Below are 23,123 nucleotides of genomic sequence, written 5' to 3' on the forward strand. Positions count from 1 at the left end.
CTTGGCAGCATAGCCTGTATCAAGCCATTGATGATTTCTGTGGAGCAGCAGTGTATATATTTATATTTATAGAATAAATAAATACATACTTAAAACACACACACACACGTGCCCATACACCTCCATGATTCACAACTGTCCCTGTTTTTTTTCTTACATTTGTCCTGTCCATTTTAAATCATGGATGATTATAGTCAGTCAGCAATGTCAGACATTATAGTTTCATACTTCTTATTCTTCAGAAAATGCTTTGTGATACAAAACCTGTTCTACTAACTTTTAAGTAAATTAGAATAATATTTAAAGAGCATCCCTGGTGGGTTAGTGATAGCTGAACATTAAAAAAGAACACAGCAATAATGGATATAGGTGGACCCCAACAACAGAAGTAAATAAATGTGATTGGCATTGTCAATAAAATGAATGACCATTAACATAATATTACAATCATCCTGATTTGAAGACTGCATGCAGCAGTGAATTGTTCTAATGTCTGCACTGTGCCTTCGTTATGCGTTTAAATTTCTGTCTGTCCCATGGATGAGGAGCTCCTGCTTGCCATGCTATGATTCTTTGAGTATGAAAGAGCTACTGTGGATGCAGAAGGAGCTGTTGGTCTTGCAGCTGTGCTGGCTGGTAAACTGCCAGAGCTGAAAGGCAAAAAGTGAGTTGTAACAATGTGCTGCTATAAAAGCTAGATGAGGCTCTCAATTAGAACTGATGCTATTACTGCTTGTCAGTTTTCTAAGCATATGTTCCTTATTGTCAAAACTTTACAAGTGTACTTTTATTTTACTGCACTCTTTTGTGCTAAGAGGTTGACAGCTATGGTGAGAACTGAATTCATTAAATGATAGCCATTTAAGTTTCAGTCATCCTCTCTTTCACAAAGCAGGTGATTTGGCATAGTGGTATGTTGTTCTGACTATTTTGCACAGTGACCTTGGCAGTAAAATGTATGATGGTAACACAGCATTTTATTCTAGCAGCTTTCCAAGATTATACAAGCAATGTTTAATGTGTTCCTGTTTTTTGCCCTTTTGAACCACCCCAATAAATTTGGCTTTTTCCAGACTTCTTGTGCTGCGAAGTTGAGATGTAGTTGAGTATTGCGTAGATTTTACAAGGAGCTGAGAGCTGCAGGGGAAGATAAGTTTAGTGCTGATTATGCTAAGTCAGCTCACATTGCTAGTAGCACAAAATGTTGTGTACTTGCTTTTAATACAGAAGGTTGTTGGTTCTACTCCCATAAGGGGTGAATGCTGCTGTACTGAAAGTTAAGATACTAACTATGAGCCTGTTATCAGTTTGCCATCCATTTCCTATTGCAATATTACTAGCTTATTATTAATGTAATTTAGGCAATTTATTCCTCAAAGGCATCAGACAATTTATTTTTCGGTGACGCCATGAAATATAAAGGTGACTGCTAGCAGCAACCTCTTCATTAGTTAGATTTATTTAACGTGGAATTATTTAGATGACTTTTTTTTACTACTTCAGAGATTGTGCATATTATTTACTGATAATGGTGGACTGTAAAAGTTTGACTAGACTTTTATGATGGAAATGTTCTGAATTGGGCAGTTTTGTTTCATTGTTTACTGGAAAAATGTTCAAAGCAATAGGAAGGTGTATCAAAGAGCACATGTATGTTTCATATGCAAGGGGCCTATGATTTAAAAGCAGCCCAGAATTAATTTTTATCTGCCACGGGTAAAATGTATTTTTCTTTGAATGTGGGTTTTAATGTTGTTTCAATGAATGTGAGTTTCAAGGGCAGAGAAGTTTAATGCCAAGTTTGTTTAACAGATGTCTTAGTGTTTGTGCTGTAAAATGCAAAATAAAACTTTCAAATGAAGTTCAAATCATCATAGAAGTAAATCAGTATGTACATTAGTGTTTATGGTAAATGGAGTGAAATAGCAAAGTAATGGATCATTGGAATGGCTGCAGGGGGAGGCTCCATTCGACCATGGTTTTGTGAGGGGAAAGGGCGGCAAACTTAGACAGCCCCAGCTGAACTATACCTCCCAACTGTCCAGATTTTCAAAGAATGAATAGATTTTTTTGCTTCTTATTTTTGGTTTGTTCCTCAATTTGTGGTTTTCTGGCAAATGATTTAGGAATTAAGTCACTAAATAATGACACATTAGTTTCAGACTTTATAACCTTCAGAAAAATGCATGCTAAAATAAGACCTGTTCTATCAACTGTCCCAGTTTATACAAGAGCAATTTTTAGTACTGTTTATATGTTCTCTCAATATATTTGGCCTTGTCCAGATTTATTGCATTAACAGGTTGAGAGGTACATGCAAATAAATTGCTTTATAGAATTAGGCATAGCCAAACCTCAACTGTCCCTGATTTTGGCTCAAAATGTTGCGCTTCCCCTAATCCCTCCACAAAATAGCAATTCTGGAGGAAAACATAGAGGGTTTACTTTACTTTTATAAATAACTGTAATGATCAGAGTAATACATTACTTTTATTTCAGAAATGCATGTAGATTCTCTAATTTTGTCAGCTGCTCCAAGTTAACTGTGCTCATATTAAAATGGTGTCCCTCCTTTGACAGGTTCCCAGCTGTATTGTCTGGCAATTTTATATTTTTGCATCACATTTTTGGTCCATTTTTCATAAAATTGCAGTTTTCTGGCAAATTAATGGCATTGTTAAAGACTGAAGTTAGAAAATAATGCAGACATTTCAGTTTCAGATTTCATACCTTTCAGAAAATTCGTACTGATGCAAGACCTACTACTATTCTATTATCTTTCTAAGTTTATAAGAGCAATATTTAAAAAAAATGTCCTCATTTTTGGGCCTTTGCCTCAGTTTTATTTATGAGTTTGTTGCTGTAAGAGGTTGAGAGGTTGTGTGTGTGTGTGTGTGTGGTAGGTAGCATACCTCTCAACTGTCCACATTTTGCAGAATGTCCAGATTTTTGCCCCATATTTTTTGTCTGTTCCTCATAAATTTTGTGATTTTCTAGAAAATCATTGAAGGCTGAAGTTGCTAAATAATGACAGACATTTGAGCTTCAGACTTCATGTCCTTTAGAAAAATTCATACTAGCACAAATCCTGTTATTCTAGCAACTTTCTAAGTTCACGAGAACATTATTTAATATCTGTCCCTGTTTATTTTAGGCTTTGTCCATATTTCTTGCACTAAGAGGTATATAGGGGTGTGTGTGTGAATGAAACATCCTAGTTAGTGGTAGCAGGTGGTTAGTAATTTACTCAAGCTCAAAACCTGTACCTTAGTTACAGAAAACAAAAGCATAAAGTCTCTACCCCAACTACCATGCTGCATTTTTCAAAGAACTGACATTTCAGGTTAATTTTCAATTCAAGGAACCGAGTTTGAATATTATATTACTGAAGAGGCATTACAGCAAATGCCTCTTCATCGACACTAAAAGAGCGAACCGTGAATTACGAGTGGCCGTAGCTTGGCTGGGGAGGGGGGTAGCAGTTTGAGAGCTGTCAGTACAAATTTGAAAATCCTAGCTACACCCCTGGCTGTGCAGATTCAAACAACATGAACAGAATAAATGTATTAACCCTTTTAAGCCTTTAATGCACTAAGCCTGCATATTGCTATTATGCATTTTTCTAACACCCAACTTAGAAGGATGTAAGCTACCTCTCCTGCCACAAGAGTATAGACTATAAACCTGCTTACTGTAAAACAACTGGCCTGAAGCCTGAGTGCTCAAACCAAAACTAAGAGGCTTAGAATATACAATTTAATCAGGCTACTAACAAGCAGTAATAAATGCATGGCGAATGTTAATACAAACCCAAAGATAACTGTGAATGCTTTCATTTCTGAAATTGTCATAATTAACTGCACCTAGTTTATTTCAATACCAAATCAGCCAGGGCAGTTACCAAATGGTTATGTTACTGACTGACAGCAATAACGCCTAAATGCACTTGTTATGGAAGACAACATGCAGCATGCACCAGGAGTTCTGAATAAACAGCAGATACACTTTATTTATACTTTATTTGTAGTATAACAAACACACTGTTTAAGTGTGCAGCATAAATCTCAGCTTCTTAGATCAAGAAATCAGGACAAAGCCTAAGTTAATGAGGACAAAGGACGAAAAATAGGAACAATGTTTTAAATATTGCTCTTTTAAACTTAGAAAATTTATAAAATAACAGGATTTGTGTTAGCATGCATTTCTGAAGTATATGAAGTCTGAAACTCAAATGCAGTAATCATCAGCAATTTGCCAGAAAAATCACAAATTTTATGAAAAATAGACCAAAAATATGAGGCAAAAATCAGGACATTCTGAAAAAGTCTGGACAGTTGAGAAGTATGATGCATCACTAGGATTACTCTGGGGATTCCTCTTTTAAAACAAAGAACACAGTTTAAAATTACACATTTAAAAAGATGTATCAGCAATAGGCACGTTTCTACCTTTTACAAGCTACCACCCCAAAAGTGCATGAAGCATACACCAGTTAATGTCAAACAATCTCAGGTTTAACATCAGCCTTTAACCGTTGGCCATCATTTAAATGACAATATTGGTGCCTGCATAACCAGAAAACTGCAGGTTTTGAATATACCTCTCAACCTCTTAGAGCAAGAAACATGGACACAAATAATGGGAGGACAAAGGCCCAAAAATGATCTGCCAGAGATTTGACAGAAAACCACAATTTTATGGGAAGCAGACCAAAAATATCAAGCAAAAAAATCTAACGTCCAGCTTTTTGTCATATTTTTTGTCCAGTTTTTCATTAAAATTGTGCTTTTCTGGCAAATTAGTGGCAAATCATTAAAGATTTAAGTTAAATAATAATGACAAACATTTAAGATTCCATACCATTCAGAAAATTCACGCTAATGTAAAATCTGTTATTCTATCAACTTTCTAAGATTTTAAGAGCAATATTTAAAATTGTCCCTATTTTTGGGCCTTTGCCCCTTTATTCATGGTTTTGTCCAGATTTATTGCTTTAAGAGGTTGAGAGGTATTGAAAGTTATGGTGCTGAGTTTACATAAATGTCAGTAGAGTAACTGAACGTCCCTAGCTGTTCGACCTGTACAGGTAAGTACAAGCGAAAGTGACGCAGCAATTAAGCAGAAGAGCGTGCCTATGGGCGTGGCCCTACTGACAGACGCCAGACTGGGGCTGTACTTTTCACGAGTAGGCGGGTTTGTTTCAACAGTTACAGGTGGGTGTGGTGTGGCGGTTAGTGTTCTCTGCTTTTGCTGTTGTTCAGTTTCCCTACTTAAATTAACTCTCACCATTGTATTTCTTAATATTTACAATGGTAACAGCATTTGGAAACGGAAAAGAAAAATGAAAATAAAAAGTTCTAGTGATATTATGAGGATAGTACTATGCCGAATTCCAAACAGAGCACAGGGCGCACCTGAGGAAGTTGGACTTACTATGCCTTTCACTCCTTAGTTAGTGCGTTACCACCAAGTAAAAAGACCGATTACCACAGAACTGATTACAGACTTGAATTGCAAGGAAAAATCAGCTTTTACATAAATAAGTACGCATCCTTCCTGAGCTGAGATTGTCACCGTTGCTAATAGGTCTTTACAAGAAATACAACTGCCTGGAATTCTGTAACCACAACACTGTCTTTTTGTTGGGTGGGGTCATTGAATGAAGGCAGTTCGCGCTGTGCTATCATGGGGGGGGGGGGGGCTGGAATGGTGTGTGTAGTTAATTACGTCAGCAGGATATTAATATCACAATATGTTAGTAATGTCTGGTAAGGAGAGAGTTAACCGCCCCCAACACACACACACACACACACACACACACACACACCAATATGTCTGGCAAGGGTCAGCTTCATTAGTAAGCCGAATTTCCACATTCCTCTTGACGAGAATTATGACACACCCCAGAGAAGCACAGCCAGGGACCGAGTGAAGCAACCGGCTACCTTAACAACCAAAAAAAACTGCAGCCCTTGCTGGTTCAGTGCCAGCATCAGACTGCATGCTGTCCGTTCTGCTTGGGAAAGTGAGGTAGTAGAGAAGCTGGGATGTTCAACTCCATCCCCAGCCCATGGAAAGTTTTTACTGATTGTACAGAGGATCGAGGAATTTAAATTCTAAGCAGGGATTGTACAGGCGATCCAGGAAGTTAAAGTCTGAGCAGGGATGAAGAACAGAGATACGCGAATGGGCTACCAGGGTAAGAGCATCAAGTACTTTGATTCCCCGAAGTTTTGCTCAAATTTATTCCCAAACTTCAAGGTGCTGCGTTTCGCTTATGCAGCACCAAAACGGTGGTGGGAGGCTGTTGAGTGTTCTGCACTTTGACAGTCCAAATAATGTACTTTTTAAAATGTTTTTTGTAGCACTTTTTTTAAAACGTCAGTGTCTGAGAATTAAAAAAAAAACACATATTGGAGAACTAAAACATACTGTTCAGCATTAGCTTTTAAACAGCAGACCATGATTTATTAGCTTGTACATGTGATGGTGATGGTCTGTGAAAGAAAATGTTTAAGTTTAACTTAGACTCACGGACAAAACGCATCTATCTACCTATTCTGCAGGAAGAAGTATTGTATCCAAGCCAGCTTAAGTTGGGAGGTGTCATAAGCATAGTAGTGTCTAAAGAACTGCCAAAAAAAAAAACACAGCTGCAGTTTGATTCTTAAGTGTTTTGTATTTTTCTGCAACTTCACACAGTACTTTGTAATGCACTCTACTGCACATTAACATTTCTGTTAATTTTCTGTTTATGGTTGCACTGCGAGTCGTTATCTCTCTTGTGAAACTGGGTTTCGTTATTGGCTATTTCTTAATGTGGTTAACTTTCCGGGTATGAAGTGACAGTGTGTCAATGTAATTGTTTGTGTACTGGGGAATGTTTGTGTATTTTTCAGATTTTTTTAAGGCCTGAATTGAATAATGCAATCCATAAGTTTGTATGGCCTTCCGACCATTAAACAGTTTTTATTTAATGTACACTGTACAGTTGTACATTAAAAAGGTAATTTTGAATATTAGTATCACTGAGTCCATGTACTGTTCTAGCTATGGTTTAATGACTGATAGCGCCATAGCTGCCAATATACTGCACTTTAGTTACCTAAAGCAAATGCTGAATTATAACTGCTACACAGTGAGTGTCAAAAGAGCTGAACTCAGTTACCAGCACTAGAAAAACAGAAGTTATGCTTGTTGAGCTGTAGTGCATGTTGTTTGCCACTGTGTGATCATTTCTGCAAATGAATGAAAATGGAGATGTGGCCTAGCTAACTGAAGACTTAATTCCATTTTCATATAGTGTCTTTCATACTCTAATATCAGTTCAGAAAACACAGGTGTTGATATGATAATTCAGTAAAGTCATCAAGCCTACCTGGGGTACCTGCTTATTTTCACTGCCAATGAAAACATAGCATTGTTTACATGAATATCATTGACCCTTAACCCTCTACATATCCACTTCTCCACTGGTCTTGAATGTGTCTTTCAGAATAAGTTGTTATATGTTTCCAAAATCCACATTAGAGCAGGTAGCTGCATAATGTTGTAAGAGTGTACCCACAAATGAATGGGGCATTGACAGTGGTTATGCCATTGATTGTTAACTCCTCTAGAGGAGTGTTCAGATGATGTTCATGCTTGTCATCTGGGGTGGTAAGCTTCAACTACGGAATTCAAAATACTGTAAAAATGCTGTTTAGAATTTTGCTATGTACTGAAGTCTGAATATCTTAAATTATTTAACAACTTTAATACGATCCCCAAACTTTTAAATAAAGGCAGCAGCAACAAAAGTCAGTGTTTGTACTTCAGTACCTGAGCAGAACATCTAGGTGCAACTTTGCAGGGATTGTATATTTAGCTACTCAAAGGGATGGAGCTCAGAAGTAGCTTGGTCTGGGAGTTAATCAAATGTACTTAGTTAACATAACTACTTGATAGCCAGTGTACTACAACACTACTATTTCTTATGCTAAGAACTTGGAATTTAAGTAATAACTTTCAGCACAAATGCGCATACACACGTATATATACATTTCTGTTTCTCTAAATATATACACTTGTACACTTTTTTTCAGCCACAAACCAGGCTCATAGAGCAATATATACAGTAGTTTATCATACAGTACACCATCAGCAGATGTAACATTTCAGTACATGTTAAGACTTACAAAAAACAGTTTGTATTTTATACAGTTTGTGTATGTATGTGTGGTTGTCAATATGTGTTTAATTGACTACATTTGGTTGATATGTGCAGCTCAACAAGTGTGTGAGATCAACAATTCTTAGGTAGGGGAATATTCCCTGTACCTGGAGATTGTGTGATCTCAGAGTATGTATGTGTATATATATATATATATATATTAGCAGGGAATGGGCGACACAGCCCCCCACATTGGGGTGAAGGGAGGTCTTGACCCCCTGCAGAAAATAATGTTTGTTTGTGTGTGTATGTGTGTGAATTGCATGCACCAAGGTTCTCTCTCAGGGCATACATTGTAACGTGTCGACATTCTGTTTGTAAACCTTTTGCGGTTAACATTTCTCAAGTCGACATATGGGTTACTTGACTAAAGTGGATAGATAGATGTAATATTACTAAAATGTTAACAGTATAATACAACAATAATACAAAGGCATGTGTAACAATGCTGCGAAGTATCTGGCATGAAGACTTGTAATAGGCTGTAAGTAGTTAGACCACTGGCTTACCATTCAAGGTTTTCACTCCAGTTTCCAGTGAATAAAGTTGAGGTAGACTTTGAGACTTTCAATGAAACCACAACACTCTTTGTTTCCCAGGGAAAAAAAAGGTTTATGCACTCAGCAACATAGTTTTATTAAGGGAGTCAGTGGTGATCTTTCACTAGGAGAAAAAAAACTGAAAATCTCAAGAATGTCACCACAGGTATAAATAAGGGTTCTCCCCGGTCTTTGGTAACCCCTACAGACTCTGGTATAGATAACATTCCAGAAGGTAAAATGTTACAAGTAAACATACCTTTATGAGTACTTTGGTTTAGTATTTCCTAGAGTCAGCATCCAAAACCATGTTTTCATAAGTGTAACTTGTATCTAATTTAGAAAAATAGTCACACTTGCCAGCAATGCACATAGGACAGTCACTTGAAGTATAGGGTACTTCAATAAAATGCTCCTTTGTATCTGTGATGCCCGTGCACTGGCCCGGCAATCAAGGAGCCTCAATCCTCACCACTAACACCAGTGAGGGGCGTCCACATTGAGAAGGATAACAAATACACACACAGTAAAGTATAATTTCCCTTGAGAGCACACAGAGATCACATTCAGTCTGTGGCTGGTTTCTCTCTTTCTCTCCAGATACCCAATAAGACTCCCCACTGGCACAGCTATAAAGTGGGGTCCTTAGCCAGGGTCCCAAGCCAAGTCTCCTAGCACACTCTCTGTCAAACCAGTGCTTTGTGTCCCTGCCCAAGTAGCTGACACACACACACACACACACACACACACACTTTGAGATATGATTTATGTACAACCACACAGACACTCCTGGGGAAGGCTGTCAGGTTCACTAGCTGTGCCCCTTCTGTCCAGGCTGTAAGGTAGTAATCACTATCACCAGGACCCTTACTTATCAGCTGCTAAAAAGGCCCTTACCAAAAGGTGTCCAATTACTGTGCAATATTATTATCCAAATGGTAAGCGTGACTGAGCAGTAAGACTTACTTGGAGTGGCTTTGTACACTATCACTATAGACATGCAATGTACTCTAGAGCTTTATCTCTACACAAAACAGCCACAGTTGAAATGTTTTAAAATATTTAATAATAAATAAAAAAAAAAAAAAAACAAGACAATACTTCTGACTACACAGTGCTAGTCAAGGGTTCAGCGATCACAGGAAAATGCTTAAAATAATACAGTAGAATAGTTCTGACATCAGTACAGAAAACAGCTAGTCTAAACCTACAATTTTCTATCTATTTCTTAAGAGAAACACTAAAGTCTAAGATCCTACTTGCATACAGACAGAGCAAAGCAAGTGTTGGTGAGGTGGTCAGTTCTGAAGACACATGCAAAATGATCTCTCTCTGTCTCTGAGAAAGTCCTTTAAATTGACAGACTGCTGACTCATTTTAGATTACATAATTCTTAAAATTATCTGGTTTCCCAGGCTAACAGAAACTCTACATTTACATTTCTTAGTAAGCTTGCACCTGGTCAGGAAGCTACATCAATTAAAGACATTATATATGTAAAATCTAGCAATTAACTCTGGTCTCAAAACAATAGAAAGAATCTGCTGGTTCAGACACCAGGGCTCCGAGTTTGAGATCAAACAATCATACAAGGCTTGACTTATCAGCTTTCTTCCAGCAGAGTGCACTGTTGCTACATTTTTGTCATTCAACATTTAACACCATTTTCTTCCATTTAAGAGAACAAGCCTGTGGCTTATCTTAATATTTACAAATGACAGAATTATCTACAAAACTATATCTAGCTAAGCTGACGGCCTTCACATATCTTCACAGTATCTATTAGCCATGTGTCATCTCACACACTCTGATTCTTCATCAATTTTCAATACAGGTACAAGAAAAGTGGCCTTTTCTAGATATTTCTGTTCTAGAATTTTTCATTATGTATTTAGCCTAATCTAAATAGTTTGCTATGTTTCTTCTAATACTTTAGTACACATGGCATAAAAAACTGATCATTGTCTGAAAATCTAGGTTTGGCATCTGACTGAGTACAAACAATAGTTGTCTTTCTTTTTAGCATGCCTATTTATTCATTAAATGCAGTTTCCTGTTTCAGAAGTGCCTTCTTTGGACTCTTTCAGACTTATCTGTTTTACTTCTTCCCAGTTTAAATGAATTTTAGTTATCAACTTTTACCAAGCAGACTTGGGCCAGTAGCTTAAGCTGTTATCAAAGATAATGTTTTCTTTTTTTAGTTTTTTAAAAAATCACATAAATAGCTTGTAAATAAATTGTTTATGATCTTCTGTACATTTATATATATATAATTAAAATCTAAGATCAGTAGGTTGCAAAAATACATTCCTTATTTCTGTAAAGTTCGGTTCACTCATTAGAGATGTACTTCTCCCAGTGTTTGCCTTGATGCTCCTTGTCTTCATTAGTACCATGGATGGGTTACCGATTTGCCAATTTCAGTTTTGCACAGTAAATAAAGGAAGCATTTGCTTTGGACAGTCCAAACTGTCCTCTTTTGTGATAGTTCTATGTGAGCAATCAGTATTAAACATCCTTTCAACTCTCTTAGCACAGACATTTACTGAATATGGTATGTTGCCTTAACTCATTTCAGCAAAGCCCATTCAACTGAGAGAAGTTTACTAAATAAGAAAGCTACTAAACTTGTTTTATGTAGACAGTGGAAAGCCCCCTCCCCCCCCACACACACACATATGCAGGGCTGCTTGCCACTTTACCCTTTTAATTATTATAAGTAATTTTGAGTTCACAAAAACACTGGGTAAGTTCTATCAAGTTTGTGGATTATCCATTTGGTAAACGGGTATCCACTGAGCTTCACTGAAGAGGATCTTAATGGTTTATGGATACTTTTTGTAAGATTTCTTTTTTTAATTTATGCAGACTCTTGCTGTGTGCATAATTCTACCACAGGTATAACAGTTGTCTTGTCTTGCTTAAATTGCTCCTACCTGTCTGACACACCACTCTTATATCTGTAAAGTCTTAATGCAAGGCTTATACACTGTTTGTGAATATGAGTACAGAATCTATTATACTGGCTATTATGCAATGTATTCACTGAAATTGCATTATTAAATTTGTTATTGTGAATATTGATTGCATTAAATATAATTACTTGGAGCCTTTCTCCTGGGCCTCTGATGAAAAAGGGCACCTGTGCCCAGTCTGACTTTCCTAGTAAACAGATGACAATAAATAAATAAATTAAAGTGAAATAATAGCTATTTAGTATAGCAGTTTGATTAGGATGAAAACTGTTCTGTAGTAAGCTTCCCAGGTGCACGTATGTCTTGTTACTGAGCTTGGCAGGCATTAGGAGGCCACACGTGTTCTCCAGGAAGGGTCGACACAAACAAACAATTGATACCAGAGCCATGGACTAAAATGAAATGCCAAGAAATGCATAATAGTATCCTTCAGGAAATCATCTACCTCTGGATCGAATCAACCACACACTGCCAAGAGTTGATCCAGTAGTCAGGGACTTGGAGACACACACAGACAGTAATCTATTCTTTGACTATCACATGTCTACAGTAGTGAGGAAATCATTCTATGTTGTGTAACTTATAAACAACAGTATAGCATCAGGGTCCAAATAAGTCATTGTTCCACTATATGCAGCATTCGTCAGACCTGTCATTGAATACAATGTCCGATTTGGTATGCAGCTAACCAGGCATATCCAGCAACTGGAATGTCCACAGAGGTTCCTCACTAAAAGAATACAGGACGTAAGTAACATGTCCTATGCCTGTATTCTGCCTCCTACAGGCTGCTGAGGGGAGATCTATGTCAAGCATACAAGGCATTGTCAGACCCTACTCTGATGGATCTCCTGCATAGCCACAAAACAAACGGCACCAGAATTACCCATTCTAAAGACTTAAACCTTGCCTGTGATATAAATAGGACTTGGTGGAGAGACTGGTATGTATCCCAGAGACTACCCCTTCTCTGGAGCAGGTTCCCCATCCATAAGAAGCAGAGTTCCTCCCTAACCCAATTCAAGTGTAACTTAGACAACTGGATGGAGAACAGGAAATTCATCTCTGGTTTGGCACCTATGTCTGTAATGGACACAGGCAGCCTGTAAATGGTTCGTATCCCAGGCCCATGCTTGTAAATGTTTCACTTCCCAAGCCCCTGCTTACACTTTTCAAGGGTACCGGAACTTGTCAGAGATTTGGAATGCATGGCTAGGCTTAAAAGGGCCCTTGTGGTTTTTAGCCTAGTACACACCTATGAACCTATTTGTTAAAATATAGGTTTTATTTCTACAGGCACAAAGAAGTGTCACTCAGTTGTTGGCCTTCAGTAAGAAACTTTTCTATTCAAAGTTATTCCATACTCTTTATATATTTTACTACTGTCGTAGATAGTAGTGAGCTCTTCTTCTGATGTTTTATGCAAATTGCATCTTATACAGTTTATTTGCTTCATTGTCCAGTTTCCAGGAGACGCTGGCAATTTATGGACATTATCGGTCAAATACTTGGATACTACAAAGAGCCATTCTTAGACCTATTTTTTCTTAGTTTTCTTAAATGAAATGCATTGACATTCAAAAGGTGTTTTAATTCTTCAGTATGCTGTTAACCCCACTCTACACACTGCATCTACTGACTCACACACAGGTTGCAAACTGGTATTAACTCCCTAATGAAATGGGTCGGTGGCAATCGAGTAATACTGAACTGAGAGAAAAAATATTTACTTTGGTAAATACTATTAATATACTCCAGGTACAGTCTCATTTAATAATGTTAAGGCTACAATGGGGATCCGCTGAGTAAGCAGAAACTTGGACGATGTTAGCTACTGTACTGTACCATGACCTTTAAGGACTTTGTCACTACTTTTGTCAAGTAAACCATTTGTAAAATTGGTATATATTCTGTAGACCCAAGCACTGTTTTAGGCCTGAAACCAGGTTATTAATAACTTAGTTTTTGCTAATACCAAAAACAGTGTATGGCACCCTAACTATATGTAATCTTAGTTAAAGCATATTTTATCTAGTCTGCTTTCAGCAAATTTGCAAGGTTTGAAACTTGTCTATCTTCATCCACCTAGTAGTGTGTGATTTTTAAGCAAGGTTAAATAGCTGTGTGTCAGGAACAGCATTCAGTATGATCTCATGATGTTTACACATTACCTCCTCCACAGAATGTTCTGGTAACCTAGCAGAAGCCAAGCAGACAGCTAATATCTTCTAGCAGCACTTATTGTATTTTGTTAAATCAAATTACAGTGTGAAAGTGGGATCTCCTAATCATTTTCTTCCTCCCTGTCTGAGGCAGGGTTTTACATAACCGGAATGAAAATAAAAAATATTGTATAGGGCACGTATGTTAATTAACAGCTCGTACAATGCACACAGCCACCTAGAATGTTTGTTTTACGTCATGGTGTACCTCTCCACTTAATTTCTACATGCACTACTTTCTTAGCAAAATGGTCGCTATTAAATGCCAACATATATAATCACCTAGATCATGTTTACCTCTCCATTTAATTTCTATGTTTTAATTTCTACATACTAGTTAAGACAGAGCAAAACAGGAAAAGCACTTAGGAAAGCAAGAAAAAGCTCAAACGGTGCTTTCTGTCTCCTGGTTCTGTATGTTCATGCACATGCATGGACATACACACATACACATACATGTTTTAATTTTAATGTATATGTAATGTCTATGTATCTTTTCGTCAAAGGTAGCTTTGACTGAATGACAAATGGTCGAAACAATGACTGAAAGCACATTTGACTAAAAGGCCATCTTGCCAAAAACTGCTGAAATCTATTGATGGTATTTTTGATGTCATATTTAATCATGGGACTTGTTGCGGCCAAAATTTAGAAGACTTTGTGTGGATTGGTAAAGCCCATTATCATGTTGTACTCCTAGATTTGTAAATGTTTGTTTGTGCACCAGCAATGATTCACTATGTGCTTCCCTGTAATTAAAATATAAAATTAAGGGGAAGTAGGGGTAAAGCTCCTCACTTGGGGGATGCAGGGGGTATGCCCCTCAAAAAAACATTCTGTGGTATATATGTTGTGTAGAATGTTTTTAATGAAGTAGCTTGCAGTCCAATGTACTTTTAGTCATTTGTACCTATTGTTTTTTCTTTAGTCAAAGCTACTTTCAACAAAATGATGCAGAAACATGTATATCTGTCCATCCATCTATCTATTATATATGGTGTGTGTGTGTGTGTGTGTGTCCTGCTCAGCTGCCAGTAGTGCAACATTAAAATAAAACAAAATATTTGTAGTCAGGTGGCCAACCCTTACCCATCTAATCAAAAATAGCACCCATTACACAGCTTCCACCTTACTACACACACACACACACTTTACACTTTTTTAATACTTCATTCAGAGTTTGTGAATTCCTTACTCTGACAAAGTATTTAAATGCTCCTAGCATGTTTTTATTCTAGCCACTTTCTTAAAGTACAGTACCATACCTATCATCTTTCAGACATTGAAAATAGGTACACAGGCCCTTGAAAAGTAGATAAAGGGCATCCAAAAATCTGGACACCTAATTAACATACAATTTGAATCTTAATAACCCATAGCTCCTCCCACTTCCTGTAGGACTGTTGGATACTACTCGGAAAAACAAGTTTAAAAAACCTTGAGAGTCAGTAAAATATAAGCATATTATCGATGACCCTCTATCTGTAGACTTTAATAAATGATATGCAAAATATTCCTCATACAGTCATTTATTTTTGTTCCTGCAAAAAGGGAAATGTAACGTGTGGAGCCTTTTTAAATTATTGGTGTCACTAGCGTTTTGGACATATATTCTTGTTCATGTGTTCTAAACAGCTTTAAAAGTGTGTGTGTATCTGTGTGTGTGTGTGTGTGTGTATCTGTGTGTGTGTGTGTGTGTGTGTGTGTCGTTCCTGGCTGTTAGGTTATGTGATACAAAAGGCTCCTGGTTGTTAGGTTGTGTGTTACAAGTGTTCCTGGCCTTTAGATTGTCTGATTAGAGTATTCCTGGACATTAGAGTATGTGATACGAGTGTTTCTGGCCGTTAGATTATCTGATAGGAGTGTTTCTGACTTAGATTTTGGGATACGAGTGTTTCTGACTTAGATTTTGGGATACGAGTGTTTCTGACTTAGATTTTGGGATATGAGTGTTCATGGATATTAGATTATCTGGTAGTAGTGTTCCTGGGCATTAGATTGTCCATTAGTAGTGTGCTTGGATGTGAGATTATCTAATAGGAGTGTTCCTGGACATTAGATTATCTGAAAGGAGTGCTCCTAAGACTATTTCCAGTTTTGTTGCGGCTACTGTTTCTCCTCCAGTTGTTCACTCTTTTTGCAGGTTTTTGTTTTCATCAGATGTAGCTAGGTATTTTTGTGCCAGGTCCACCCCAATCTTGTGCCCCTCTACCTTAAGATGAGAAGCAAAACATCAAAAACAAACAGTGGCTATAGTTTATGCCACACATGTAGAATTACAGCACTTTAATTCTGACTGCAAATGCTATACTGTCATTTATTTCTAAATATTGGTATGTACTGAAGATTGATCAGAGTCTACTGATTGCCCCTCCAACACTTTGTATCCAGGACAACTGCCCCCTTTGCTGCATCCTACCTACACTTCTTGCTTTTATTCTGCATCGATGCAGAGAATTTAAGCAGACAGCTTTAGGTTATTCTCGAGTTGTCTTATTTTTTTCCATCCTTGTATTTTCTGCGTAACAGCCCTGTTGCATATACTTGAGTCATCACCAAAAAGGCTTATTTATCCTTTTCAACCTTATGTAGTGTTACAAATATAAACAGTGCTAAGGACCAGATTCACTACTGACTCTTGCCATATCCTGTCATATGAACAGACCATGTCTATTATGACTCTTTCTATCCTTTAGCTAGCAAGCTGTATAATTTGTTTGCTTACTTTTTAGGTAATGGTGTATCAGACATCTTGCTGAAATTTAAGTAAGCCGTACATACATTCCCATTCTGCTTTACTACTGTTACCAGTCAGAAAACTCTTATTTGTGTTGCATGACCTTCCTTATCTGATGCCATGCTGATACAGTGCCACAATGGCTTCTAGTTTTGTCATAATTTCTCCTTCAGTAGTAATTACAGTTCCATGATTTTACCTACAGCTGAGTTTACACTGACAGGTTGATAGTGTTTTCTTCTCCTTGCTTTCAGTCTTGTGAAGTGAAATCATATCAGCCCTTCTGCAGCCACAGGAACCTTATCCTTTCCCTATGATTTGTTGAAAAAGTTAGCTAGAGATTACATGCTTTCATCTCAGTTCTCTAAAGTACACGGACAAACTCTTTTTCAAAACCTATTGTTTGTCATTCAGAATTTTAAGTTTACTGATGACTATTTGCTTTATGATGGACTGGGATCGGTCCATTTCCTGGTTGCTTCTGTAATTGGGTATGATAACGTATCCATCTCATTCTCACTAAATATAGAAAAGGATTCCTTTTGTTGCTGTACTTCTCAAAATCGATTTTTTGCACATATCCCATCTACTTTCTTTACGGTCTTTATCTTTCTTTGCTTTTTTGTGTACTTATAAATGTTTTATGTATGCTTTAATCTGATTCTTCATTGCTCTTGCTGATCTGTTCTGTCTTAATTGGTAGGAGTGTCCTTCTCCTGTGTTTTTTAATTTCTTAAATCCTATTTGGTTTTTTTTCTTTATGAATTTGCCTTCGTTTACCAGGAAATTCCAAAAGGTCAGAGCCCTGTGAACATTGACAACACACCCATATGAGTTGACCCAGTGGTTCAGGATTTTGGAACGTATATAGACACTGATCTAACTTTTGACCAACATGTGTCCACTGTTGTTAGAAAGTCATTCTATATTCCACAGATTATAAACAGAGGGGTTGTGTCTAGATCTATTGATGTCATCGTCCTCCTTTACTCAGCCCTAATTAGGCCAGTCGAGTATAACGCCCCCTTTGGCATGTAACTGCCCAGACACATGCAACAACTGTAATGACCACAGAGATACCATACTAGAAGGATACAAGCCTTAATAACATGTCCTACATGGACCATCTCAAAGCCTTGTCACTATACTTTGTATCCTTCAGACTACTAAGAAGTGACCTGTGTCTGGTTTAGAATGCATCTTCAGACCCAACACTGATGGATTTACTGCACATCAGCAAGTCAAATGGCATCAGAAATATTTTGTGTAGGGGTCAGTCAGATGGCATCAGATATACTCAGCCTAGGGATCAAAACTCTTCTGCAACATCAGCAGAACTGCTTGCAGGGTCAGGTATATTTTGCAACAGATTCACTTCAGAATCTCGAAATTCCGAAACATTGAATTTCATATGCTCAAGACCATATGATCGATGTTTCGGAATATCGAAATTCAAAAGCAAATAAAAAAAAAAATTTAAATGTTTCTGCGGGGGGGGGGGCAAGACCCGCTGCAACCCCCACACCCCCACTACTTAAATATTCCAACTCCAAGATCACACTACAGCAAGGAAAATGGAAATCTCCCATTCCATGCTGTATGCAGATCTCCATTCGCAATGTCGGGATTCTGAAAGTTCGATCATATGGTGTCGGCCATATGAAATACGATCTTTCAGGATTTCGGCATTGCAAAGTGCTCCCTTTGCAATGGATACTACTTATGTGGGACAGACTCCCCATTCATATAAAACAAAATTCATCCTGTCCATATTCAAGCACAACTTGGATCTGCGGATGGGAAACAGAAAATTTATCCCAGGACTGGCGCCTGTACTACTAATGGGCAGAGGCAGCTCCTAAATGCGTTATCCCATGCATGGGTCCTCAAGTTACCTATGATATGATTATTCTCATTAGGAGTAATATATAATTATGGACCATGTGATAAGTAAGGCCAATCTCTTACCAAATGGGATGGGTTAATTTGAGCACAAGAAGGGAAACCAGCTAGGCTTAAAATGACCCACAATGGCAGCTAGCCTAGTACCCATGAACTAACAGTAAAAATGTATTATATTACTTAATAAGAAAGCCACCATGTTACATACACTGTATAGCATTTACAGCTTGTAAAGCTCAGACACCTGTATTAAATGTAGTGCATACAGCATGATGCCACCTAATTTGTTAATATGAGACATTGGTACTTGCGTATTATCGCAACCATATATTTAACGGCAATAGCGGTAAATATGGTCATTACAGTTGTAGAAATGTTGAGTAATGTATGCAAAACAGTCTTTTCTCATGTAGTGATAAGAATAAAATGTACAAAAAAGTACTGCTCATGTTTCTGTCTGCAGCTCACTGCTTGCATTTATGTTATTTTTAAGTCCGCCTGCTGCACGTTTCTTTGTCGTGGCAACAAATGTTGCCAAAGTTCTGTTATTCATTTGTTTGGGTAACACAGATGTGTAATTAATTTGCTGTCAGTTGTGTCAAAAAGTTTTTGGATTATTTTAAGAAGTGTTTGAGGTATTTACCTACTACACACAAGGACTCTAATTAGTTATTACTGAAATTTTCACGAAAGTAAGGAATTCAGTTCAGGGCGATAGCAGCCATGGTGATTCAGGCGTGCGTGTGTAAGGCATGCAAAACAGGAAGAGGATTTCTTAAAATGTTCATGTTCCTAAAAGTAATGTACAATTTTTTTTTCCAGTTCGAATAACTTACAATAACCATTTCAAGTGTTTCCTGCACTCCTATTTGTGCAGGTATGCTCTTTTCGCAACTACGAAAATCTGGTTGCAATAATACGCAAGTCGTCTTCTTCTTCTTTCAGTTTTTCCCGGTTAGGGGTCACCACAACGGATTATCTGTCCGCTCATGATTGACAGTGGTTTTTACAGTGTCGAGTTGCCAGCCCGGCGCCCAACCTTCCGCAGAAGGCACACACATGCACACACTCACACCTAGGGCCAATTTAGTGTCCAATCCACCTACTGCATGTCTTTGGGATGTGGGAGGAAACCAGAGTGCCCGGAGGAGACCCACGCGACCACAGGGAGGACATGCAGACTCCGCACAGAAGGCACCCCAGCTGAGAATCAAACCGGAGGACCTCTTGCTGTGAGGCGGCAATGCTAACCGCTGCATCACCATGGCCTCCCTGCGATAATACGTAAGTACCGAGACATTATTCACAGTTAAGCAGGTATGTGTAAGTGACAGGAAATCTGATACATGTAGCTAAGGGAGAGAGTGAGTACAGGGGGATGGAAGGAAACTTGCATCTACAATGTTTAAGGCCTTTATGCAAATAATTTTGGCTGCTGCTTCTTGCTGTAAACAGAACATGTTCATAAATTCTATTTAGTAACTTCAAGCTAAATTCAACTGTTGTGAAAGAAAAAAAATTGTACTGGCTCTGTCACCAAAGAAATCATTAAACTAGATAACTGGCATTATGGAAAGAGGAAGTTTGAGGAAACGTAAGGCAAATCAATGTCTTATTGAGAAGGACAGAATGCACTTTTGGAGGAAGAAGCCTCAACTGAAAAGCAGACTCGTCAGTACAACTGATACATCATGTAGATTTGAGGTAGAACAAACTGGAAAACATTACAATCCACTTAAAACTGAGTGGGAGCACAAGTAATACATAGAAGAAAAAGATGTGATTGAAAGCATTTATATGTTTTTTCATTTTTTGCTCTCAGCTCTCTCTTATACATCTCAAGCTTTAAAACCGTTAATTTTGTTTTCTCAGAGAAAAACATTTAAAGGTGTATTCAGAAATCTGTGGTTCAAGAAAATAGCAGCAAATGGAATGTAGTTTGTGTATGTCACAGCATCTCAGGGTTAGCTTTATCATACTCAGAGCAGTCACTGTATTGTTATAGGTTCATGTTAAGTAGAATAACATGAAACCACATACCATTTGACATTTTATTATATTCTACATCATGTATTTCAGAAGTATATGTTTTTTTCATGGTAACCCTATTTAGGTGTTTAGTTATTTACTGACCAAGTTCCATTGTTCCCATGACCCATTTTAGAGGAGACTCCCAAGGATAAAACCCATATGGTTTATGGTAAAACATAAAAGTAACATGAGTTGTTTTGCCAATCATAAATACTTCAGTACAGGATTGCCCATATGAGTTTCTTGGCTAATACCACTGATCTATTTCTCTGCAGTCATTGTATATATTTGCCAAATCAGAACACGCCATTGATATCCATAAATACAAAATAAAAAAAGCAAAGTATAAACATATACCTATTGCATATTTGTAGATTAATGTGTTCACACTTTATTTAGTGTTTATGTTACAAACAGGTAGAACTCACCTGACAACCTAGCAAAGACCTTGGCTTTGAATTAGTACATCTAATTCATGACTTCACTGATATAAAACAGACAGACAAAATATATGTATATAATTGTAATATCAAGTTAAACACTAAGCAGCGGTTTAACTAAAGTAAGTAGTGTCTGTAAGATCAGACTGAAATACAGTTTCTTCACACCTTATGCATGAAGTACCTTGTACAGTATGTACAATGTCCCAGACAATGTCCTACTCGCTGTGAAACTCAAGGGCATTAATTTAGATAATTTACCATAATCACCTGGTTACTTCAGTCATAAAGTATTGCAGGTAAGTGATGTTCCTGCATGTTAAGTGTTAATGATCCCAGCAATGGGCTAGGAACCTTTAGAAAGAGATTATAGTTTCATTTTATTTCATCTCATGATAAGAGGTTATTTTATAACCTGAGCACTAGCATATTAAAAGCGATATTACTCAAAGCACACTAGAAACCAGGGATCTTAAAAAGTAACTTTCCTGAGGACCTCCGACTCCTATTAGGGATGCAGAAAGTGATTGTGCTGGACTGGTTAGCTCTTTCCTGTGTAAGACTCTGTGAGGTGCTGAAGGCAGGCCACCCTGGCATTAAGTCTTAACTGACATAACTAGCCAGCTCCATGTCTTAAGGGGATAAAGCCTGGGCAATTCCCCAGGTGACCAGAGTTAAATTTATTTAAGTTTGTTGATCAGTATAGTGTACTGATTAAGACAGACCTTTTATAGGCACAGCCCAGGTGTATTATTTCACAAAAGAGACACAATTTAAAAGTAGAGATTATAATGCATTACGTAAAGCAGTATATAGGCATTGAAGTATACAATTTAAAAGTAGAGCTTGGAAAAAAAAAGACAGTACAGTCAAAAAAGAATTTCTTGTAGGTCATGAATGTGAGCAGCTGTGTGGCTTTCCTTGGATTACTCTGCTCCAATTAATTGCTAGCTTTACCTTTGTTGGGGGAGTTGGCATCCTTGATTTAGTTGCAAGTAGGGAATGCTCAGTGGATAAAGATGAGTGTAACCAAACCAAGTCAAAACTACTGCTAAACAGAACACTCGAGACACCAAGGATGGAGAATAAATTGAAAAATATTTAATAGAACCCAAGCTTAAAAACACTTTCACTCACTGCTTCATCGATGTAAAATCCATTCATGAAACCATGTTACATAAGTAACCTAAGAAAACTAATGTAATACCTACAATGTCATTCATTGGTTAAAATACATTAATCAATAAAGTAAAATATGATTAAAAACACAGAATTAGAAACAAAAGCCCCATTATTTTTTTCAAAATGGGTTTCAATGAGTTATGTTCATTCAAGCCCAGGGAATATCTGCACAGAGTAAATTTATCGATTTATACTCAGTATTTTCCATCTTTAAATTAATGTCTCCATCCCTATTGTTTGGCATAACAAAATAATGCATTGGTAATGATGTGACATTCAGAGAGGCATACAGACCAATGCACTTTACAAACACGTTTCCAGTAAAGGTACTATGCACTTTTTTAAACTTATGGTACTTGAGCCCATACTGAAGCTGAAGGCAGGTCACCTATATTTACCTTTCCATGGGGACCTAACTAATGTGGCACATTATATTGATGAGCTTTATTGGCTTGCTCACTTTTGTAGAAATTTCTAGTCACTAGACTCATACACAGAGTCATAAACTGCAGAACATTCTCGAAAGACTATGCTCATTTCCAAGGTCCAGTAAGCAGTAAATAACTTGCCATTGCAGTGCTGTCCTTCTATGAAGTCAGTCTGTTTAATTCACTGTTTGGAGTTAGTGTGTGACCTGTTTTGGATTATTCATGTTAATGCTATACTAGCAACAGGAAGTAAACTAAGTGCATGTTTTCTTGATTTCCTTTTTAAGGTTTGGATTAATTAAGGTTTTCTGCCAAAGTTTTGGGAATGTTTCTGCATTCTGATTTCAGCCTTATCCAGGATCTGTTTGTATGATTCTATGTTGCTATGCCCTTCTAGTCAATTTCTGGACTTGTTACTGACCCAACTAGCATAACATACCAGCGAATATCATGAC

General features: G+C 37.4%; 1 protein-coding gene across 1 annotated transcript in view; it reads left to right on the plus strand.

The window, feature by feature from the left end:
* The first annotated feature begins 5,253 nt into the window (after nucleotides 1-5,253).
* The window catches only part of LOC122813176 (immunoglobulin superfamily member 10-like), a 365,060-nt gene continuing 347,190 nt past the window's right edge, over nucleotides 5,254-23,123 (plus strand). Inside the window, exon 1 of the mRNA XM_044085334.1 lies at nucleotides 5,254-6,199. Within this exon, the coding sequence (XP_043941269.1) occupies nucleotides 6,166-6,199 (34 nt within the window). The 5' untranslated portion in view covers nucleotides 5,254-6,165. The remainder of the gene's footprint in view (nucleotides 6,200-23,123) is intronic.

This window comes from Protopterus annectens, chromosome 10.part0 (genome assembly GCF_019279795.1).
Source record: "Protopterus annectens isolate FY-2018-M chromosome 10.part0, PAN1.0, whole genome shotgun sequence".
Classification (NCBI taxonomy): Eukaryota; Metazoa; Chordata; order Ceratodontiformes; family Protopteridae; genus Protopterus; species Protopterus annectens.